This window comes from Meriones unguiculatus, chromosome 7 (assembly GCF_030254825.1).
Source record: "Meriones unguiculatus strain TT.TT164.6M chromosome 7, Bangor_MerUng_6.1, whole genome shotgun sequence".
NCBI classification, from domain to species: Eukaryota; Metazoa; Chordata; class Mammalia; order Rodentia; family Muridae; genus Meriones; species Meriones unguiculatus.
Genome location: NC_083355.1, coordinates 30,404,429 through 30,424,513, shown reverse-complemented (window position 1 = coordinate 30,424,513; position 20,085 = coordinate 30,404,429). Strand labels below are relative to the sequence as shown.

General features: G+C 48.3%; 1 protein-coding gene across 4 annotated transcripts in view; it reads right to left on the bottom strand.

Moving 5' to 3' along the window:
* Hlf (HLF transcription factor, PAR bZIP family member) overlaps positions 1–18,523 on the bottom strand; it is a 56,212-nt gene extending 37,689 nt beyond the window's left edge. Inside the window, exons 1-2 of one of the 4 annotated variants that reach the window (XM_021655183.2) lie at positions 17,857–18,523; positions 15,446–15,781 (exon numbers count right to left, since the gene is read on the bottom strand). In XM_021655183.2, coding sequence (XP_021510858.1) covers positions 15,446–15,781; positions 17,857–17,971 — 451 coding nt within the window. In that variant the 5' untranslated portion in view covers positions 17,972–18,523. Of the gene's footprint in view, positions 1–15,445; positions 15,782–17,215; positions 17,363–17,662; positions 17,686–17,856 lie in introns of those variants that run through there. The other 3 variants (XM_021655184.2, XM_060386988.1, XM_060386987.1) reach the window with 3 other exon arrangements.
* Between the last annotated feature and the right edge of the window lie 1,562 nt (positions 18,524–20,085).

Genomic DNA, 20,085 nt, shown 5'->3' with positions numbered 1-20,085 from the left:
TCGCCCAACACACTCCTGGATCCATCTCTTGTCCCACAGGACCCCATGGAGCACAGTAAGAGGCAGGTGTTAGGATTTCATTGCTACCATTCATGGGCTTAAACTAAGTAGGCTCAGAGATATTTGGCTGGCTATGAGAAACACACTGAAAGCTGCAAAAAAGCACTCCTCACCCCCTCCACGCTTCTTAAAAAAAAAAAAAAAAAAAATCTGAAATACTCAGACATCACCGGGAAAGCAGATCAAGAGTACAAAGGCATAAGTCACATTCCAAAGCTGGAGAGAAACAGACCTCCGATACTCTGTGCCATCAGCATGGATAACTGAGAGGCACCTTCAATTTCAGATAGACTGGCAAATTCTCCAGGGCCCTTGGATTTGGACTGGATGACTGGATGCCTACCAAGGCCTAGTGTCCAGGGAATTGGTAGCCATGACCTCTGGCCACAGCCAGGCAAGGTCTGTGGTCTGTGGTTGCCTTTGCTGGGCCAGAGGGCACCTTGCCTGGACTTCGTTGGCGTTTCCGTGGAATTACACAGTAGAATTTCCAGCTTCCTTGACCTTGCAGCTCCTGTCTTGTGAGTGTGGAGCAGAATCAACAGACTTCCTTTCTTCCATTCTCTCTGCTCACTTAACTAGAATGAGCCTCCCCAAGAGAATAAAAGAGAACCTGCCGGAGGCTTGGAAAAACATTTTTTCCAGGACACCGGAAACAACACTGGCCCAAGTCCTTGATCTGCTGCCCGGCTGGAGGGTACACAGCTTAAAGGATCTTCCCTACCTGCTCTGGAGGGGACAGCACATATCCGGCCTAGCCCTGCCACACCTTGGCACGGCAGACATTGCTAATTAATCGCAGAACTCTCCCCACTAATGGAGGCTGAACCTCAGAATCTTTCTGGATGACATTCCAGGCTACGCGCTGAAGCTTACACCATGAACAATCCTGCATCCAGGCACATCAGGGAGCAGCTAGAGCCCAGATGGGAAAACTGCCATCAACAGAGGTAGCTGTGGGCCTGTGTTATGTCTGGCTAACAAACCACCACTGCCACGGCCAACCTGGAACAATGATTGCAGACAGATAGCTGAGGTCCAGAGTGGCTCTGGAATGTTGAGGAGCCCAGTGGTTCCCACCTGGAATTAAGGTTGTTGTTTTTAACCCACTTGAATTGTTTTCCCACCTCAAACGGTGTCAAACGCCTGGCATTTAAGCTGCAGTTTTTAAACACCATCATCCCTTATGAATGGCAGGCTGTCAGGTTCTCAAGCCATCACCTTGGCTCTGGGAGGATTAAAATTAAGAAAAAAAAATGGGGTTTTGGCCGCAAAATTTGACTCTGAGTGTTACAGTTCATAGAGTCACAAAGTTAAAAGCAGCACCTGGCGTTTCACAGACAAGAACACCAGGGCCTTGAGAACAGGGGTCACTTGTCCAAAAGCACACACCCTCACCCTGCCGAAGGGGCTGCCAAAACCTAGGTCAGCCTACTCCGAGTTCTTCCTTCTTCACAGCTAGGCTACGCTTGAAGGGGGACAGCCATGCATTGCCCCTGTTGCCATTTCGAATCCAGTGGAAATAATAAAGCCAACCCAATTTGAACTTTGCACTGAGGTTTGTCTGGCCCACTTTGCAATTGGCTACCTTACATCTGTGACACATGAATGAAGAAGACATGAGCCGTTCTCGTTTTATAGACATAAAACCCAAAGAGGTGGTATGGTAATTGATGCCCACCCCCACCCCCCAGACTCCTGTGTGTTTGAATGCTTGGCCCACGAGGAGTGGCACTATTAGGAGGTGTGGCCTTGTTGGAGTAAGTGTGACCTTGTTAGAAGAAGTATGTCACTGTGGAGGTGGGCCTTGAGGTCTCCTATGCTCAAGCTACGCCCAGTTACACAGTCTCCTTCTTCGGCTCTTTCTCTAGCACCATGTCTGCCTGGATGCTGCCACGCTTCCCACCATGATGATAATGACTAAATCTCTGACCCTGTAAGCCAGCCCCAATCAAATGTTGTCCCTTATAAGAGTTGCCGTGGTCATGATGTCTCTTCACAGCAATAAAACCCAAACTAAAACAGGTGGTTAGCATAAGACAATATTCCCAAGTGGTCACACAGGAGAACTAGACACAAGATCTCTTCATTGTCCCTAAGCAAGAATCTGAGAACTCGTGAAGACTCAGCCTAACAGCTTGCAACTGATACTCCAAAGCTAAGAGCTACAAATGCATTTTAGAAAGTTTTATTTAGACAAAAGGATATGACTCTGACTTAGAGTGACAGTGGCAACTCCTAAGTAGGCACAGCCATGGGCTGTTGCACCGATATCATGTTTGCCCTAACTTAACCCCCATGGCAACCCTGTGAAGCAGGCCACCATTTCTAGATGAAAAGTCCAGGGCTTAGAATGAGATCCACATTTCAAGGCTTCCAACAAAAGCTGGGATTTCAAACCCAATCTACTTTGGTGACATAAGGGTCCGGACAAGTGTGTGGCTGCTCTCAGGACTGTGTTTCGCTGGATAGCTCTATCAAAGCTTGTTATTTCTGCCTTGATAATGATTTCATCCTGATTGCCATGGTTTCTGGCCACTAAGATATGCCCAATTTATTTTTAAGCTGCCCGTAATCAAGATGGAAGAGCTGATGGAGAATAAAAGAAAACACATTTTGGCACTGTATTACCAACATTCAACCCTCCTAGAAAAAGACTAAATTTCAAGAACCACTACCATGCTTAGTATGAAGGAAGGCTCTACAACAGTATTTCTCAACCTGTGGGTTTTGAACTCCCAAACATCATCGGAAAACACAGATTAAGATTACATCATGACTCATAACAATAGCAGATATTTCAGTTATGATGCAGCAATGAAGATAATTTATGGTTCGGTGTCACCACAGCATGAGGAAGTGCATGAAAGGACTGCAGCCTTAGGAAGGTTGAGAATCACTGCTTCAACCTCTTCCATGAAATTCTTGGCATCCCCCTGGCTTACCCATATCATGGAGAGCTACAGAGCTACATGGCTTGGTAGATGAATGCTCTTCAGGCATGAGGACCTAAGTTCAGATCCCCAGTAACCTCATTTAAAAAAAAAACAAAAAACAGAGAGGCACGTCAGCCACTCTTGTAATCTCAAGTTCTAGAGCATAAATGGGATGCGCTGGGCAAGTTGACTACCTAAAGTAGCCAAAATGAGAAGCTCTAGGTTCAAAAGAGACCCTGCAGACTTCATCCAGTGACTGATGAGAGCAGGTGCAGAGTACCACAGCCATACATTAGGTGGAGCTCGGGAGGAACCAGAGGGGTCAGGGACACAGCAAGAGAACACAGCCCACAGAATCAACTGACTGGGACTCAGGGCAACTTGAAAGACCAGGGCACCTGCAGGGGCCTGACCTAGGCCCTCTATATATGTTATGGCTGAGGAGCTTGGTGTTCTTGTGGGAATCCTAACAGTGGGAGCAGGGGCTGTCCTGGTTTTGCCTTCCTGTGGAACCCTATTCTTCCTACTGGGTTGCCTTATCCATCCTGATGTGATGGTATGTGCCTGGTCTTATTTTGTTGTGCTGTGTCTAGTTGATGCCTCTAGGAGGCCTGCTCTTCTCTGAAGGGAGACAGGGAGGGGATGGGTCTGGGGAGAGGAGATGGGAGGAGGCTCTAGAGAGAGGAGAAAGGGAAAACTGAGATCAGATGTAATATATGAAGAAAGAATTTTAAAAAGTGAAGAATGACTAAGGAAGACACCTTGGTCAACCTCTGCCTTACACACACACCTGTGTACACACACACACACACACACACACACACTCTCACAGGAATAAAGGCAAAGAGAGGCCTTACCCTGCTGGTAAACAGTGGAGCCAAGATTGAAGCCAGGGGCAGAAGTCTAACACTCACTTCTGCACGGAAAGGGGAAGACTGAGAAACTGCTCCGACAGGTGAGATTTCGTTAGGAAAAACAGGGACAACAACCAACAAAGATCATCTTTGGGAACTGTCTATGACAGCCTCTCTAATGACAAGACAATGAAAACAGAGCTATTTGGTTTTCATGTACTAACACGGAATTTTACGACAGAAGGATGAAAACGCCACTGGATGGGGTAGCTGGAGAGGAAGGGCAACAATGCAAAGGGGGTCGTGAACGCCGTCACAGAAACATCTCCAAGTCAGAGATTCTTGACTCGACTAATGCACATTGTTGGTTAAGAGCACCAATGTAGACACTCACTCACGGTTAAAGTCCTTAAAGACGATTTCCTGCTCACATCAGTCAAATGTGCTGCCCAAATTATGTTTTCACGGTAGCTTCCTTTATAAAATGACAAAGGAGAGGGCCCAGTGGGTAGAGCATCTTCTATGCAAGCCTAAGGACCAGAGTTTGTAACCCCAGCACCCACATAAAAGCCGGGTGTGGTAACGGACACCCGGAATCCTAGCACTGACAAGGAAGGCAGAGGCAGGAAGACCCTGAGACTCGGTGGCCAGCGACTCTGGCAGAATCAGTGAGAGACCCCATTCCAAAAAGTAAGGTGGAGAGCAATAGAGGAAGGCACTGAATGCTAATGTCTGGTCTCTACACACATACATGTGTATGTGCACACACGCAGACATGTACTCATGCACATACTGCATACATACAAAGACGGTGAAGTTTTCAGTATCACTGATTCAAGACAAATGATCATAAAATCTAAGTCAGTGCAGTGCTACCTCCAGACAAGCTGTAATTAAAAAAAAAAAAAAAATACCAGACACAAGCAGGCTCAAATATTTCCTTATGCCTACTTTATAAAATATACACACTATAAAATATACACTACACAGTACACTTTCAAACGTCTATGGAATCTAATAACTGGATACTATTAGCTGACCTTCTCTATTTGGGTGAGTTTCATTCATAAGCTACGAATGAAGTGTATTTTCACATAGATCAAAACTTTAGGAAAAAATTGTTCATTCCTGTGCATATTGCCGGCATTTAAATATACTGTGGATTCTCTGAAGAAACATGACAGTTGGATCCCCTGAAAATGTAGATTAGTATAAAGAATTTAGCTGCAATGAGATAAAACCCGTGCAGTTCTCATGAAGTCGGCCCTGCAGAAACTCTACCCAGGTGTTGCTTCTCTCCACATTATCCTCGCTCTTACTTTTTGACCTTTCCCCCTGTGACCTCTCCAGGGCTTTGGGGCCTTTTAAAAGCAATACAAGGGCAGCAGGATGGCTCACTGCCAAGTCTGCCAACATGAGTTTGATGCCAGAGCACCCATGGTAAAAGGAAAGAACTGACCCATGAAAACTGTCCTCTGACCTCCATGCATGAACTGTCTGTGGCACACGGTAAGCACTCACTCTCAGGCACGTGAATGGACACACACACACACACACACACTCACACACACACAATTAAACAAGTAAATGTAATTTAAAAAGCATTTGATGAAAAGTAAAGCAATACTATTGCGATTGCATTAGCGTGCACTTCCTCCTTCATTTCACAGTCCTCTGGATCAAATTTCAAGGTGTGGTCTTAAGCCCTTGTCTTAATGAGTAAGGTGAATTAAGTCTTCCATGCCAAACCTGTGGCTTTCTTTGCCCACATCCCTAAGAGAGCTCATATAATACCTTGGGGTATGGTGATCTCTATCCTGTATACTGGCAGCTGTGTACCTGGGGGATGGCGCTCATCTGGTTTAGAGCACTGATTGCCATTGGTCAGCGCCCCGCCCCCAGCCCCGTGGCATCCTTTCCCTCACTGGCAAACTTTTCCTCTTTCTTGCTCACTCAGTTCAACTCAAAAAGTACTCAGTGGGCATGAACAGACTGCGTGCTTAGCCCTTTCCACGGAGCGTGGCAGGCCTCGGGCTGGGGACGTGACTCAGCTGGTGCAGAGCTCATCTCACAGGCGTGAGGATCTGGGTTTGATGCCCAGATCTCACATAAAAAGCCAGTGGTGTGGGGTTGTAATCCCAGCGCTGGGGAAGCAAAGAGGGGAAGATCCCTGGAGATCCCTGGACAGGCAGTCTAGCTTGATGGGTGAGTCAGACCAACAAGAAATTATGTCTCAAAGGAGACGGACTATATCCATCAGGATGACAACTGAGGTTATCTTCTGACTTCCATGTGGGCACACACACGCACAAGCATGAATTTTTAAAAAACATCGAAGCTCTAACAGACCAGTAAGGAGACCTCTGCCTGGGTTCCTCAGCAAACACATCAGGGCAGCCTGCTACTCAGAGCTAATTAGAAGAGCAAACACCGCTCTTCCCCACTCAAGGAGTTCTGCCAAAGCACTTATTTCTGCCGATCCATTTATGCAGCTCCACTCTTCGCAAGAACATTCTGTCACAGATGATTTAGTGCTGTAGGTCCCATGAGCATCTTTCTGTAGCACACACTCATTGTTTTTCTTAGGAATCTAGGGTCTACGGGGGAAGATTGGAGTTACCAAGGGGTTTCCATTAGCCAGGACCATACCTCATCATAAGGCCTGCAAATTCCAAAGCATCCTCTCATCAATAATAACAATAATAAACATGCCAGATTAAACTTTTAAAAATAAAACTATTTAGGAACTTGGTGTGACCAATCTTTTTTTCTTTTTTTCTTTTTTCCAGGAGAGAACATGACACCGGGGGGGATAGTGATTTTGGATGGTAACGATGCCTGGTAAAGTTGGAAAAGAGGGAACGAGAACATTCTAGAAAATTTTCATATATTCGGTCACAGGGTTCGTGCCCATGGGATGCTGGTGGAGGAGAAGCATATGCTGTGTGATTTCTTCTCCAGGAGATGCCAGGTTCCATCAGCACCCCCTCCCCCCAGGGACCGTCCACTGTACGCAGCTGGAAGTGAAACTGCACAACTGCCTTTCATCCCTTTATTTTTACTCACGGGGATGGGTTCAGGTCCTCATAAATCTTCCGGTCTCCTATAACGAACGCTAGCTTGATATGGAAAAACTCTAGGGGAACCCAAACAAGTCATTTCAAGCATGTACCATTCAGCAGCTGACTCCCGTCCCATCACCTCTCACCTCCCACCAAGCCTTCTTCTCCGGCACCTCTTTTCTTACACATATTACTGAATGGGTGAGGTACAGTTCATTCTGGTTTCAGGGAAGAAGGGAGCCACCAATACAAGGTCGGAGAGCAGTCATGCAGCAGTGCAAAGATGTTTCCTTTGTTTCACAAGTAAAGTTAATAACCTGCACTCAGGGAGGCAGAGGCAGGCGGTGTTTCTGTGAATTCAAGGCCAGCCTGGTTTACAAAGTGAGTTCAGGACAGCTACACAGAGAAACCCTGTCTCAAAAAAAACAAAAAAACAAAAAAAAAAAACAAACAAAAAAAACAAAACAACAACAACAACAACAAAAAATCCTCCAAAATAAAAATTAATATCCTGGCCAGAAACTTGGGTAAGTATTTTTAGCTTGATACTACTGATGAATTAATCCTTAAGATCAAGGACTGTTTGTTATACTGGGGCATTCACTCCTCCAACACTTACATGTTCACATACAGACACACACACAAATGTGCTCATAACAATTGGTTCAATATACTTGTTTGCAAACCTAGTAAGCCGTATAAAATAGAGGCATTTAAAAGCAATGAACACTAATGGGCTGAGTTTATTAAAATCTATTTTTTGCTCCTATGAGGCCAGCTCTACTTTTGGACATTTAAATTCTAAACCATTCACATCCTTCCAACTATTTTCTTGCCAGAGAGTGCTTCCCCCAATCACCAAAATTATGGGCTTCACAAATGAAACTTAAACCCCGTGTTTTGAAATAACTTCATCTAGATCAATTAGAACATCGTGTTTTTTTAAAAAGCTGTTTGATGTTGAAGGGAGAGTGTTTATTTTCAAAATAATAAAAAATAAGGAAATCCTAGTTCGCCAGAGGAAACTATTGTCAAGGTTCTAAAAATGTTTCAAATCTAACCTTGAACCCAAATAGAAATGTCCACATGCTGTTTCCCTGTTCACGAACCTCCAATGGCTCACCACTGCCTCCGGAACAGAGCTCAGTCTCTGAAGCCTGGTATGCGTGAAGCCACCTCTACGAATGGCTACTCTTCCTGGTCTCCTGCAGACAAGCCCTCTGCAGCAGCCACACTCAGTCTGCATTCTGTTGCCCAAGCACACTGTTGACTCCACACCTCTACGGCTCCGTGCCCCCATTGCCCGTTCTCCAACCAGCTCCCCCACTTTTTCTGGAGCCCCAGCACCGGGTCCAGCTCTTCCAGGAAGCCAGGCCTGGAGCACCCCTGTCCTGAGCCATGGCTACTTCCTGTGAGGTCTGCCAGCTAGGGCTGGCACTGATCCCTTCCTTGGTTTCAAGTGTTATTGGTGCCTTCTTCATCAACCCTTTCTTTTTTCCATAGACACTTGAGGTCTCGATAAACTCATCACTTGGCACTGAGAGCATGCTTTGTCCTGGCACTTACCTGTGTGCCTACAAGTTTGGACTTCCCTCTGAAATGGTTACCCTCTGGAGACAAAGCAACCAAACCCTCCCCTCATCTTCCTTCCCCCGGGAGCACAACGGAAACAAAGCAAAACCTGATGCTATTTAGCGGCCTGTCCATTATGCTCCTGCCATCTTACAGCCTTCTCTGTTCCAGTCTCACCCTTGTATCACTAGAGAAAGGCCCCAGAGCTGACTTGTGGGAAATGCTGGTGCCTGCTATTTTGTGCCTTGCACAGGGAAAGTTCGGGAAGTCCAAGAATGTACATAGTAAAGAAAAACAGTATGTGTGTTGGGGGGGGTATCATCGGGAATATTAATGAACAGTTTTTCCAGGTCACCAGGGGTACCATCTAAACTTTCCTTTTGTAACACCCTAAGAAGTCTCCTTGCTTTGCTTTCTCCTGGGGCCAAGTGCACTTATTAAAACGTACTGTAAAAAAAATTTAGACTGTGGCCCTGAAAGGTTTTTCTAGCCAATAGCTCAGGAGATAAACCTAAGCAAGAACTTCTTCAGGCTGCATTTTGTTTGCTTGCTTCAGTTTTTAATCCTGTGAGAAATGAGTAAAGGCCACAGTCAGCCACCACCACCTAAATAAAACCCAGAGGCTGACTGAGGGCCAGGTAAGACGAACCAGAGAAGCTGAAGAGAAAGCCAGAATGCTCCACCTGAATTCTGGTCAAAAGGACTGTATCAACACTGTCTTGAGTCCCAGGCTCAGTCCTCTAAGGGGGTGACACTCACTGACGGTTGGGGATGCCGCTCCCAGCAGCTGTGGTGGGTACTTCTTGAGCACCAGGCTCTGCGCTTAGGCTCTACCACACACTGTCTCCTATGACCTTCACAGCTCTAGGAAAGAGATCCTATAACTCTTCCAGAATCCCAGAAGGGAACACAGATGCTCATGTCATTTAAATGACTCACCTGAGAGCAGGTGGAAGCCTGGAAGTTCAGGACTCGTACCTGGCTCTGTGTATTGGAGCCCAAGCTCTAGAAGTCATTGGAACCTTGTATGTGGCCATGTCTCAAACCCGGGGCATTCTGAGACACAGGGTATTTGGTAAGCCACCAGGCCAGTAGGTCTTGAGAAATTTAAGCTTATGGCAAGGCAGTGGTTCAGTGGCTTAGGTGACGATGTTTACAGGAGTTAATGGATGCCAGACACAAGAAATGAAAAAGGGTAAAGATGAGTCTTCCTGACACTACAGAACCAAACACCATACCACCCATCGCTCTCTCTGCCTTTTGGTTGCTATAAATGCGTTTTTGCATCTTATTACTTCCTCTAGCTTCCTTCTCCCCCTCCTTTTCACTGCTAAGACATAAAAAATGATTCCTGGGTAAAAGTGATTAGTGTTAGTTGGGAGAGAGGTATCGGAGACACATGATAAATCATTGCTGTCTCCTCACCCTCTGGCGTTCTGTATTAGGATGTCATCAAGGCTCTCTCCCAACTCCCCCCCCCCCCCATCTCTCCCTTTCCTCCACCTAATTCTGTCTTTCTAGTGCTATTTTTCTAGTCTGGTAGGCACAGCGCTGAACTGAGAACGCTCTGCCAAGACCCTTGGCAACAGCCAGCCTCCAGGAATCCTGCCCACAGCCACGGTGCAGGAAAGAGAGAGGAGATGGGGCCTCTGAAAGGCAGGCCAGAGGGCCAGACTTAGGGGCTGGCTGGGAAGCCACTGGACAGAACAGGTTTCCCTGGCCTAGCAATGATCCTCCCTCTGGAGCTCAGCTTGCTTGTGCCAGGGTCAGGATTACAATTGCTCACTGGCACTTGCTATAGTTCCCCGGGAAGGGAAAAGAGGGAGGAGGGAAAAGAACAACAGAAAAAGGAAAGACAGGCGGGTATACCATCCAGGGTTGGGCAAGCTCCACAGGGCATGGCCACGTGCCTGGAGCACACGGTCATGCAGGCAGCCAGCCAGGGTGTACAGGGCTCCCACAAGAGGGGAGGGTGGGGGAAGGATGTTGGGTTGTTTCCCACGGGCAGAATAGGAGTTGCTAACCCAGGGGCAATGCTTCGAGGTGAACATCAAGGAAGTGATTTGTTCTAACCCAGGAGGGAGAGAAAGGTCAGACCTACCGCAAGAATGATTGTTGGGCATGCTGGGGGTTGGAGGCCGGGGGGCCGGGGGGAGAAGGATGTCCTGTTTTTGCAGAGGGAAGAGGACTAGATGAACAAATCCCTAAATGAAGAATGGGGACAGGGAACCCAGCTGTTTTTTCCCCCCCTGCCAGTACGCTCATGAGGACACTGAGCTTTCCTGTGCAGGACACTTCAGTATATTTTGCCATGCTTTATCTTGTTTAAGCCTGATGAAACTCCAGGGGTGGGTGAGGGAGTATTTATAGCCTCCGTTGTTCTATTGCTAAGTAAACTGAGGCTTAGAGAGCTTAAGAAGTAGACACAAAATGACCTGGCAAGCCAAGGGGTGAGTCTAGGATGAAAACCTCAGGCTCCATTCCTGGAGCCTCCATTCCTACCGCCAAGCTGTCTTGCTTTCCGTTTTCCTCCCCAAATATCTCTTGCCCCACTCCAGGGATTGCTTTTCTGTCTACGTCAGGGACATAGACTCAAGAACAGAACAAGCCTGTCCCCTTTCCAAGGCATGGTGGGACAAGATAAGTAATTCTAAAAAGGCTACGTTCAGGACAAACTGGACTTGCTCTCTCCCTTTCAGAATTCCCTCCATCCAAATGAGGTGGTCTGCACGGCCCCATCACTCACAGGGCTCCAATCCAGCCAGCAAATGGACATACGCAATATGTTATCTTACAGGTCCTTAACGTAAGCACCATCCAGGCACGGTGACAAATGTCTGTAACCCCAGCACTCGGGGAGGCTGAGGCAGGTGGATCTCTGTGAGTTCAGAAGCCAGTTTGGACAAAGCGAGTCCAGAACAGCCAAGGTTATGCAAAGACACCCTGTCTCGAAAAACCGTAAAGAGAAGCCGGGTGGTGGGCATCACCCATTTTCCTCTGTGGAACTTCCCATAGTCCTGAAACCGCCTTCGAAGAGTTCTATACGTAATTACACAAATTCCATAGCTGGACCTTCCCTCCCATGCCAAAAAGCCCTACTATCAAGGACAGTGAGTGGAATGGGAACACGAACGCCAGGCTACAAACCTACAGCAACTGCCCCTGTCCCCATCTCTCAAAGCCACTCACTCAACATCCTCCTTTTCTCACATGTGACCACACGGAAGGGTTTTCACTTTTCTGCGTACCCGACTTTCATCATAGCCCAGTCCCTGGGCTCAGAACTGAAAAGAAAACCTTCACAATTCTCAGCTGAATCTGGGCCTTAAAGTAGCAGGACATCCCAAAAAAATACACCAGAAGAAATGGTTTCAAATCCATCCTTACAAGCGCAGGGTTTAAAAATAACTCTGCCTTTGTCTGCTATAGATGACTTTCCCTAAAGGGACAGCTGTCCTTAAAGCAGTCACTCAATTCTCAGGGCAAACAGATTCTTATTTTTCCTAGTACCCAGCATATAACCTCCAAGAACAAGCTCCCACCCCCCACCCCCACCCCCACTACCTCTGATAAGATCTGACATGCAAAGGCCAAAGACTACAGAATGGCTCCTACCAGCCTGCTGGGTCTGGGAAGAGCCAAGATGCTGCTCTCAGACACCCTGAAGCCCCTGCTTCATCCAAGACCCACCCCCACCCCCCCTCCAAGGGCCGGACAACCTATGACATCATCGTCACCACCACAGCTTTCAATATGTCTCTGGAATAGGTCTTCAGGAAACAAGTTTATTTCTTCAGATACTGAGTCATTCTTTGATCAGATACCTACATGGAGGAATCAGACCAGGATGCATAACATAGGAGAAGGGTCTGGGGAGCAGTCATGATAAGTAGTTTTGAAAATGCACAACAGTGCTCACCTTGCCATTCCAAGATACCCTCGAGGTAGCCCTCATTCTACATAATTTGTCAGTCTGGCTCCGCTACCTTTCACCCAGACAGGAAGCAGTACTGAGACAATGCACACGTCAAAATTGCACACTGAGCAACAGCTGAAGGCAAATGTTTAAACTGCGCTGCCTTATCTCCTGGTTACCCTGGTAACTTCATTCTATCCCCTAAAAGTGCAAAATACTCTTATTAATACACAGTTGTTGTTGTTTTTTTTTTTTTCTTGGCAAGCCAATGCCTCTTCACTTTCTCAAAAGTTTTGCCATAGAGTGTTACAGGAAATAAAAAAGGAATCATTTGTATGATAGCAGCCTAAGTTAAGTCTAGATTTTGCTGCCTAAGTTGAAGGTCCAAGCCATTAACTTTCAAGCAGGAGTGATTTTATTCCCAGGAGACATTGGAAGGTGACTGAAGACATTTTTTTTTATTTGCCACAACTAGAGAGTGTGTGCCACTGGCCTCAACATGGGACAGCAGGGATGTCCTTTAACATCTTAAAATCCACAAGGCCATATACCACAAGACTTACCCTCAAGAGAGAGTGCCAAGGTTGAGAAATCTCAATTGAGACTGAAATCACTCAGTTCCCAGAATGCTCATTGCTACATATGTGCTCTTCCGTTCAGAAGACTTATTTTCCTCAAGATTCACTGGGTAGTTACTTCTATTCTGGTCAGCCCTGTGAGCTATGCAGAATAGCCAAGAACTTCCTCCTTCTCCTAGTTTGCTTGAGATAACACATCCTTCAAGCCTGTGTCCTCTAGATTCCGGTTCTCAGTATAATCTTTATCATGAGCAAAATTATATGAATGGCAGAATGTGATTTTTTTTTTTTTTTTTTTTTTTTTTTTTTTTATCTACTGGCATTTGAAAAAGAGCTTTGGATTTTTTTCCTGTTAGGAATATCACTGGATTTTTAATTCAAACAATAAAATCATTTTGAAATGTAATTCTACCACATTTGAAAGGAGGTTTAAGTGGAGGGATTATTTTCAGACCTTTTGGTATATTTTTTTTTCTGTAACTCAATAAAATGATACCCACAGACACTTGGGAGTTCCTTGCTATGAACAGCAATTCTGGCTGGGGGAGGCCCCATCACCTGAATCACGGACCACAGTGGGCTCTCTGGAGCTCTGACAAACGACTTGAGCCTCAAATTCTAAGATGCCAATTTTTCACTTTCAGTAGTGCTCAGTGAGCAAACTCTTCCCATACTGCTCTCCAAAGGAAAGCTGTGTAACTTTATCTAGTGACTTTAGGAAGGTATTTCGGGTGACAAGGACTGTCATAACACTAAGAGTTAACTACAACCACAAACCACTTGAATTAACAGAATACCTGAAGCTAGCCATCCGACGCTGAATTACCGTTTCCAAAATAGGCCCGTCAAATTGAAATTATATCTTCCTATTAAAGGGGAAAGCGAAGCTCCAAGAGGTCATTGCTGAGGTCACTCAGTTATGCAGCAGAATGTGAGAAGTGCCAGTGTCTACAGTCTGCCGCTCCCGGTGAACAAACCGAAGGCATCAGCGCTACGCATTCCTCATAGCAAGCTGTCTAATCCACATCAGGAGGGTGATGCACCCTTGGGGGTAGCTGGAGATTAAAACTTAATTCCAATAGAACCAGTGGCCTAGAGTTATCAACCGAAGTAGATTTTGGAGACGGGGTAAAATAGATTTGAAAGTCCAGAGATCTAGGAAGGACTGATCTCCAGGATTCCTCCAGGACTAACCTATAAAAGGCGGGGCACCCTTTCCTCCTTCCCCTCATTTCCTCCCATTTAAACCCAGCTCTGCATGTGACAGAAATTTCTGCATGAGTCGAGGGCACAGAGTTCAGCAGAAACCGCTAACACAAGTCTCTCGTTGTCCCGTTTTCCATCTTTCCCTGCAGCTAAGGGCCTTCCGTTCCATGACCTTCCTGCCAATTTATCAGTCTGAATCTTTGTTCCTAGTACCTGTGCATAAAATGAGCTTTCTTTCTGCTTGTTCTGTGCTACTGAGTGTTGAAGGTCTGGGTCTGGGGCGGCCTTAGTCTGTGCTTAGCCCTACCCCTCTGGCAATGGGTTTTAAAGCATAGTTCTTTCCAGGTAACGTTTTTGTGTTATTTTAAAAAAGAAAAAAAGCCAACCCGCTTGTTATTACTTATTTGTGTATATGTGTGAGCTTGTCTGAATGTGGGAAGGTGTGTATCAGACTCACGTGTGTCTGATTTGCCTAGGATGGGTGCCCACTAACCTCGGAGATGCTCTTATTTCCAGCTCCCCAGCAGCGGGGGTCAGATGCTGGTCCTCACACAAGCACACAGAATGAAGAGCATCTCCCCAGCCCTGTCACAAGCTTTGTGACGGTGGAGTAAATGTGATAAACGGATGACAGTGAAAACAATATGAGGCAGATTGGCTCACGGGACACAGAGTGCTAGGAAGAAAGAGGCTTAGCCTCAGTGAACAGGAAAGCCTGCTTTTATTTAGATTCTAGTCAACGACCAAAGGAGATGGATGGAAAACAAATAAACAACCTACCCATGCCTCTACTCAGTCGCCCATTTAGGCCAGAGAAGAATGGATATGGGTTAACCCAGCCTTCTGGGGTCTACCCAAATTATCCAGCAAGATGCTTTTATCTTTGTGTTTGGGGACCAGGTGAAGGGGGCAGGAGTTACACGGATGCCTCCATTAACCTACTAGCCCAGTCATTTACTCCAGGCTGGATTATCTTAAAACTGTAGCCTTTGAGCCAACTGCTCAGAATCTTCCTGGGAGTTGGTTAAAATGAGCATTCTGGGCTCACACCCCAGACCTGAAAACACCAGCTTCCTAAGGACAGGTCCGTAGAGTCTTATTCTGACTGAGAGCCAGGCATGCTCCCTGAAGGGGGGGAAGGCCAGTCGGGACAGGAAGAGGGGGCTCCTCTCTAGAAAGGGACGCTAAGCTCTCCTACTTCTGCCAACCTCTCCCTCCCCCGCCCCTACCCCCACACCTAAAGGGTGAACCTTCCAGAATTTACCTGGTCTGATGGGGCTCTGCATACAGTTTGGAGACGGGATGCCAGGGTGGAGGGGTGCAGAGGCCCGGCTGCTGAGGTCCACAACCGAGGGAGCTGTGGAGGAAGCAGGTTGCAACCCAGGAGGGTGAGGGCTGTGGTCATGCTGCGACGGGCTGGGGGGGATGCCATTCTCTGACAGAAATTCCTCCAGGTCCATGTATTCCAACTGGAAAGTATCTCCGTCATAAGGAAGGGTTTTGTCCCATAAGGTGGGTCCCAAGAAGGCCGACTGGGGGACTGTCGGGCTGTTGCTCTCATCATCCAGCTTCTTTCCTTTGTCTTTATCTTTGCTAAATGCTGAAGGAAGAGAAGGGGAAAGGTGAGCTTTGCTTTCAAAAACAGAAAAGGGGTCATTCTCTCACCAGCCTTCCTGCCATCTGTTACAAAACTACTTCTCGTGGGCACTGAGGCCTCTGGGTGCTGTCTTTTGTGGACCTAGAGTTTCGACATCTTCCTATTTACTTTGGAAAGAAAGCTCTGGTCTACAGGACAGGGCTACCGTCTGATCTGGAATAAAAACAAGAGAACAGTCCTCCTCCAGTGCGGTGTGTTATTTGAAGTGATTAAGTCACTGAAATCAATGCCGGGAAAATAACACCCAAGAGCATATTCAACCGATGTGATTTTTTTTTTTTTTAAGGAAACCACCAGTAACCCGGCATGATCCTATCTCTCAGAAACTCATTACAGCAAGAATCTGAGGTCATTTAGACTTACAAGCCAGGGTATTCATGCTTAGTCCTAGCAAGCAGCTCCCAACCCCCTGCACTACCCCTTTCCACGCACTGTTTCCATAAACTTGCGAGACTACAATTCTCCCCATCTACAAGAAAGATAAAAGGATGCTCCGTTCTTAGAAGGAGCCAAGGACCTGTGGGGGAGGGGTGACAGGTGGGAGTTTTAGGGGAGGAGGGAAGAACTTTCAAACTCATCCATTTGCTTGGACACATATGCAAAAGGACTAAGTTTTAAAACGTGGTTTCTTCTTTCTCTTCCCCAAACATTTAAGTATTACCCAATTTACAAAAAAAAAAAGAAAAAGAAAAAAAAAAAGTATGCATTTATTCACCCAGTCACACAGCAGTACTATTGCAAAGGTGCTGGTTTCTACACCAGGACGGAAGAATGCAGCTACTTCCTGCCTGGAAATACAGCTTCCCCCGGATTTGGTCTTTACCAAGCTCTCTGCATTTTGCCAATATTCAGGTGTGGGTGGAATCTGGGATTACAGAATTTGATTCTGATGTGGTTTCTCTCTCCCCCTCCCCCTTAAAGAAATGCCGCCCCACTGCCACTCATTCTAATCTAGATCCTCCGCAACCTCATTAGAGTTGGACCGCAAAAGCCAGCCGCAACCGCTTTCCCCCAAATGCTGCTCCTCCTTAAGGCGCGCGCGAGGGGTGGGGTGGGGAGGGTGGGGGTCCGTACGCGCAATCAGGCACCGGCAACTCTTGCAATGCAACAGGCGTCCCCTCCCCGGGGGGGGAAAAAAGATGCAAACACACCCCGAAGCTATTTGCAGCCGAATAATCTTTGAAGACTTTCTGCAGGAGCAGCATGATTCGCTCTTGTCACTGGGAGACGACCAGAGGCAAGGCACTGCATCAGCCCCAAACACAAACCCGTGGGGGGTATAAACTGGCTTCCCCGCCCGATCTCACCTGCATGCCCACCCCGTCCCCGTCTTCTGGGCTCCAAGCTACGGTTGCCTAGGGAAGGTCTGAGACTTACCGAGAAAGGGCTCAAGCCGGAGGAGGCTCCTGCACGCGGTTACACGTGAGCCTGCTCAGCTCTCCCCTCCCACCGGGAAGAGTGCACCGGGAAAGTGTCAGCGCCGGAGGCGTGCACCGCTTCCCGCCGACAGACCACTCCCCCACCCCCACCCCCACCGGGCTGTGGGAATTGCCCTGCTGCGGGAGAAAACGCCTCTCGGCTCCCGCCGCGGGAGTCCACAGCGCCCAACAGCAAGGAAAGCAGTAACGCAGTCCAAATACCCGGGCTGCCGAGCGAGACCCCCCCAACACGCGCGCGCACACACGCCCGGGTTCTAGCCAGCCACCTCCCCCATTCCTCCCCTCCGGTCCCTGAGACCCCGGTCTCCCCGAGGAGGCTCCGTCCTCGGGGCGGAGATCCTGACCCGTCAAGTTCACCTGTCCCCCGCGCTGCCGGAGGACATACCTAGAGGGCGGGCGAGCCGGGTCCCCGGCGCGCTTTCAAACGTCGCCCCAAAGTGATCCCCTTGGCTCCGAGCGCGGGGTGGGGGATGGGGAGAGCGAGCGAGCCTCCCCGAGAGGGAGAGAGACGCCCCGCGCCGAGCCAGGCGTGGGGTCCCCGCGAGTGTCGTCCCTTCCCCGAGCCCAGGCAACGCTCACCGTCTTCGGGATGAAGGGGGAGCTTCAGCGGGTTCTCCAGCAGGGACCTGAGCACGCCGTAGGGAGGCGGGATAAAGGTGGGGTTCAGGGGGAGCTGTCGGGACATTTTCTCCATCGTGATGCACTCAACTGTCTTTTTAAAAAGAAGGCCAGGTCGCCGTCCCGAAACGTTGATGAGCTTTTTTTCCCCTCCTCCGTCCTTTGCCAACCAAAAAGTACTCGCTCTCAAAGCAAGGCAGATAAGGAAGAAGAAGAAGAAGAAGAAGAAGAAGAAAAAATCACTCCTGTCTTTGTAAATATATCAACATACAAATATCAAAATAACAAAAAACAAAAAACTTTCGGGCTTCTCAGTGCTGACGCTCCCGGGAAAGCGCACGGAGCGCCGCGGGCTCCCCCGGCCCAGGGCAGGATGCTCTCACCTGCCTCCCACCGACTCAGTCTTGCAAAATGTTCAAAATTGTAAGGGTTAAAAAAAAAAAAAGAAAGAAAGAAAGAAAAAAAGAAAAAGAGGAATATGCGGTCGGCTGCAGAGGAGCAGAAGGCAGCGCGCGGGCCCCGGACCCTCAGCGCCAGCACCGGAGGCTGCGCCGTCCCGCCCCACCCCCCTCCCCGCCGCGGCCGCTGCTCCCCGCGCTCAGCGGCCCCGCAGCGCCCGGCTCAGCGCATCAGGCAGTCCATGTGCCGCTGCCCTGACAAGAGTGACGTCAGGGCCCGCACCGCGCGCCGATAGGCGTGCGGGGGCGGGGCCCCCGTCAGCCCCGCCCCCCCAGCCCCGCCCTCCGAGGGCCGCGTGTGTAGCATCGCCGCACGCTCTGATTTTTCGGGAGCTGGCCGCGGACGGTGGGCTGCTGGAAGCGCAGGTGACCGATCTCCTGGTTCGGTGGCTGCCTAGCCCCCGGAATAACCCCGCTCACCCCGGTGCCGACCTGTTTGCGAGCTAGCTCTTTGGGTTTGGTGTGTGTGTGCGTGCGTGCGTGCGTGCGTGTGTGTGTGTGTGTGTGTGTGTGTGTGTGTTTTGTTTTTTCCAGAGTGAGCAAAGCAATAAGGAATTCGTGCCAGCGGTTTTCATCTTGGAAATAAATTGGGAATTTTTAAGGAAAAAATAAATAAACAAAGAGTTGGCCAGGTGGCATCCCGGATTTAAATTAGACCCCCTGGGATGAGGGCCTGAACCCCCCTCCCCCGGTAGCTCCAGCCAGAGGCCGAGTTTAGGAAACCCCGATTTGGATAGACCTAAAGCGAAGGACTTGTAAGTGTTTCTCCTGGTCCCTGACTTGGTGGTTTGGTGCTTTCTTTCTAGCCCCACTCTTTTATGTCATCGCACCTAAAAGAAATACTTCCCTGAATTCTAAACAGGATGAAAATTGTAGAATGGAGAGACAGAGGCTAGAGTGAACTGTCTCCCACGCTGTCGGGGGGCAATTAATGAGACAGACCTTTGCTTGCAACGGAAGGACGGCACTAGAGATTTACACACTGAATGGGATATTGGGAGTATTTGCAAGACCCCGCGCCGCTGTAATTGAGCCAACCTAGAAGGACTGAATGTCAATTAAAATAATTGTGTAAATATTTGTTAAAAGGTTGAGGGAATCTTATCGTTTGTGGCTGCAGCACTTCCCCCTGGCCTTTCTAGAGCTGGTAGAGGAGGCAGTCTTTTGACGTAGGTGCTGAGGGCTTCGAGATGGGGGTGGAACGCCCCCAGCAGAGTGGATGGGGCAGGGCGCAGGCTCTCAACCTCGCCTGTCAGGAGAGGTGAGACCCACGAACAACAGTATCCTCACAGCCCTCTTTCTCCCTTTACACTTTTTACACACATTCCAGCCACTACTAAGTCCCCCTGCCTGGAGGAGGCAGGCCTATGTGGTGGTTTTTGCAGTACTGACGATGATTGAACTTCAGGCCTTACCCATGTCTGGCTAGTGCTCTGACTGCAGTGAGCCATCGCCTCAGACCTGTGGGAAAGGGTCAGCAAGAGGCTTTTCAAGGAGATACAAAGGCCTTTGCGAATATAGATCAGGTCTCTGCAGTGCAAACGTTAGTGGGATACACACCACACACACACACACACTCACCACTCATGTGCCTCACTATCAAGAGTGAGGGACAAGAGAGAAGAGAGGAGAAACCCAAAATTCAGAAAACCCTGAAGGGTCGCTGGCCAGGGGCAAAGGCAGCTCAAGATAAGGTCTTTCCCTGAGCAGAAGTTTTCTAGTAGGAGGGTGG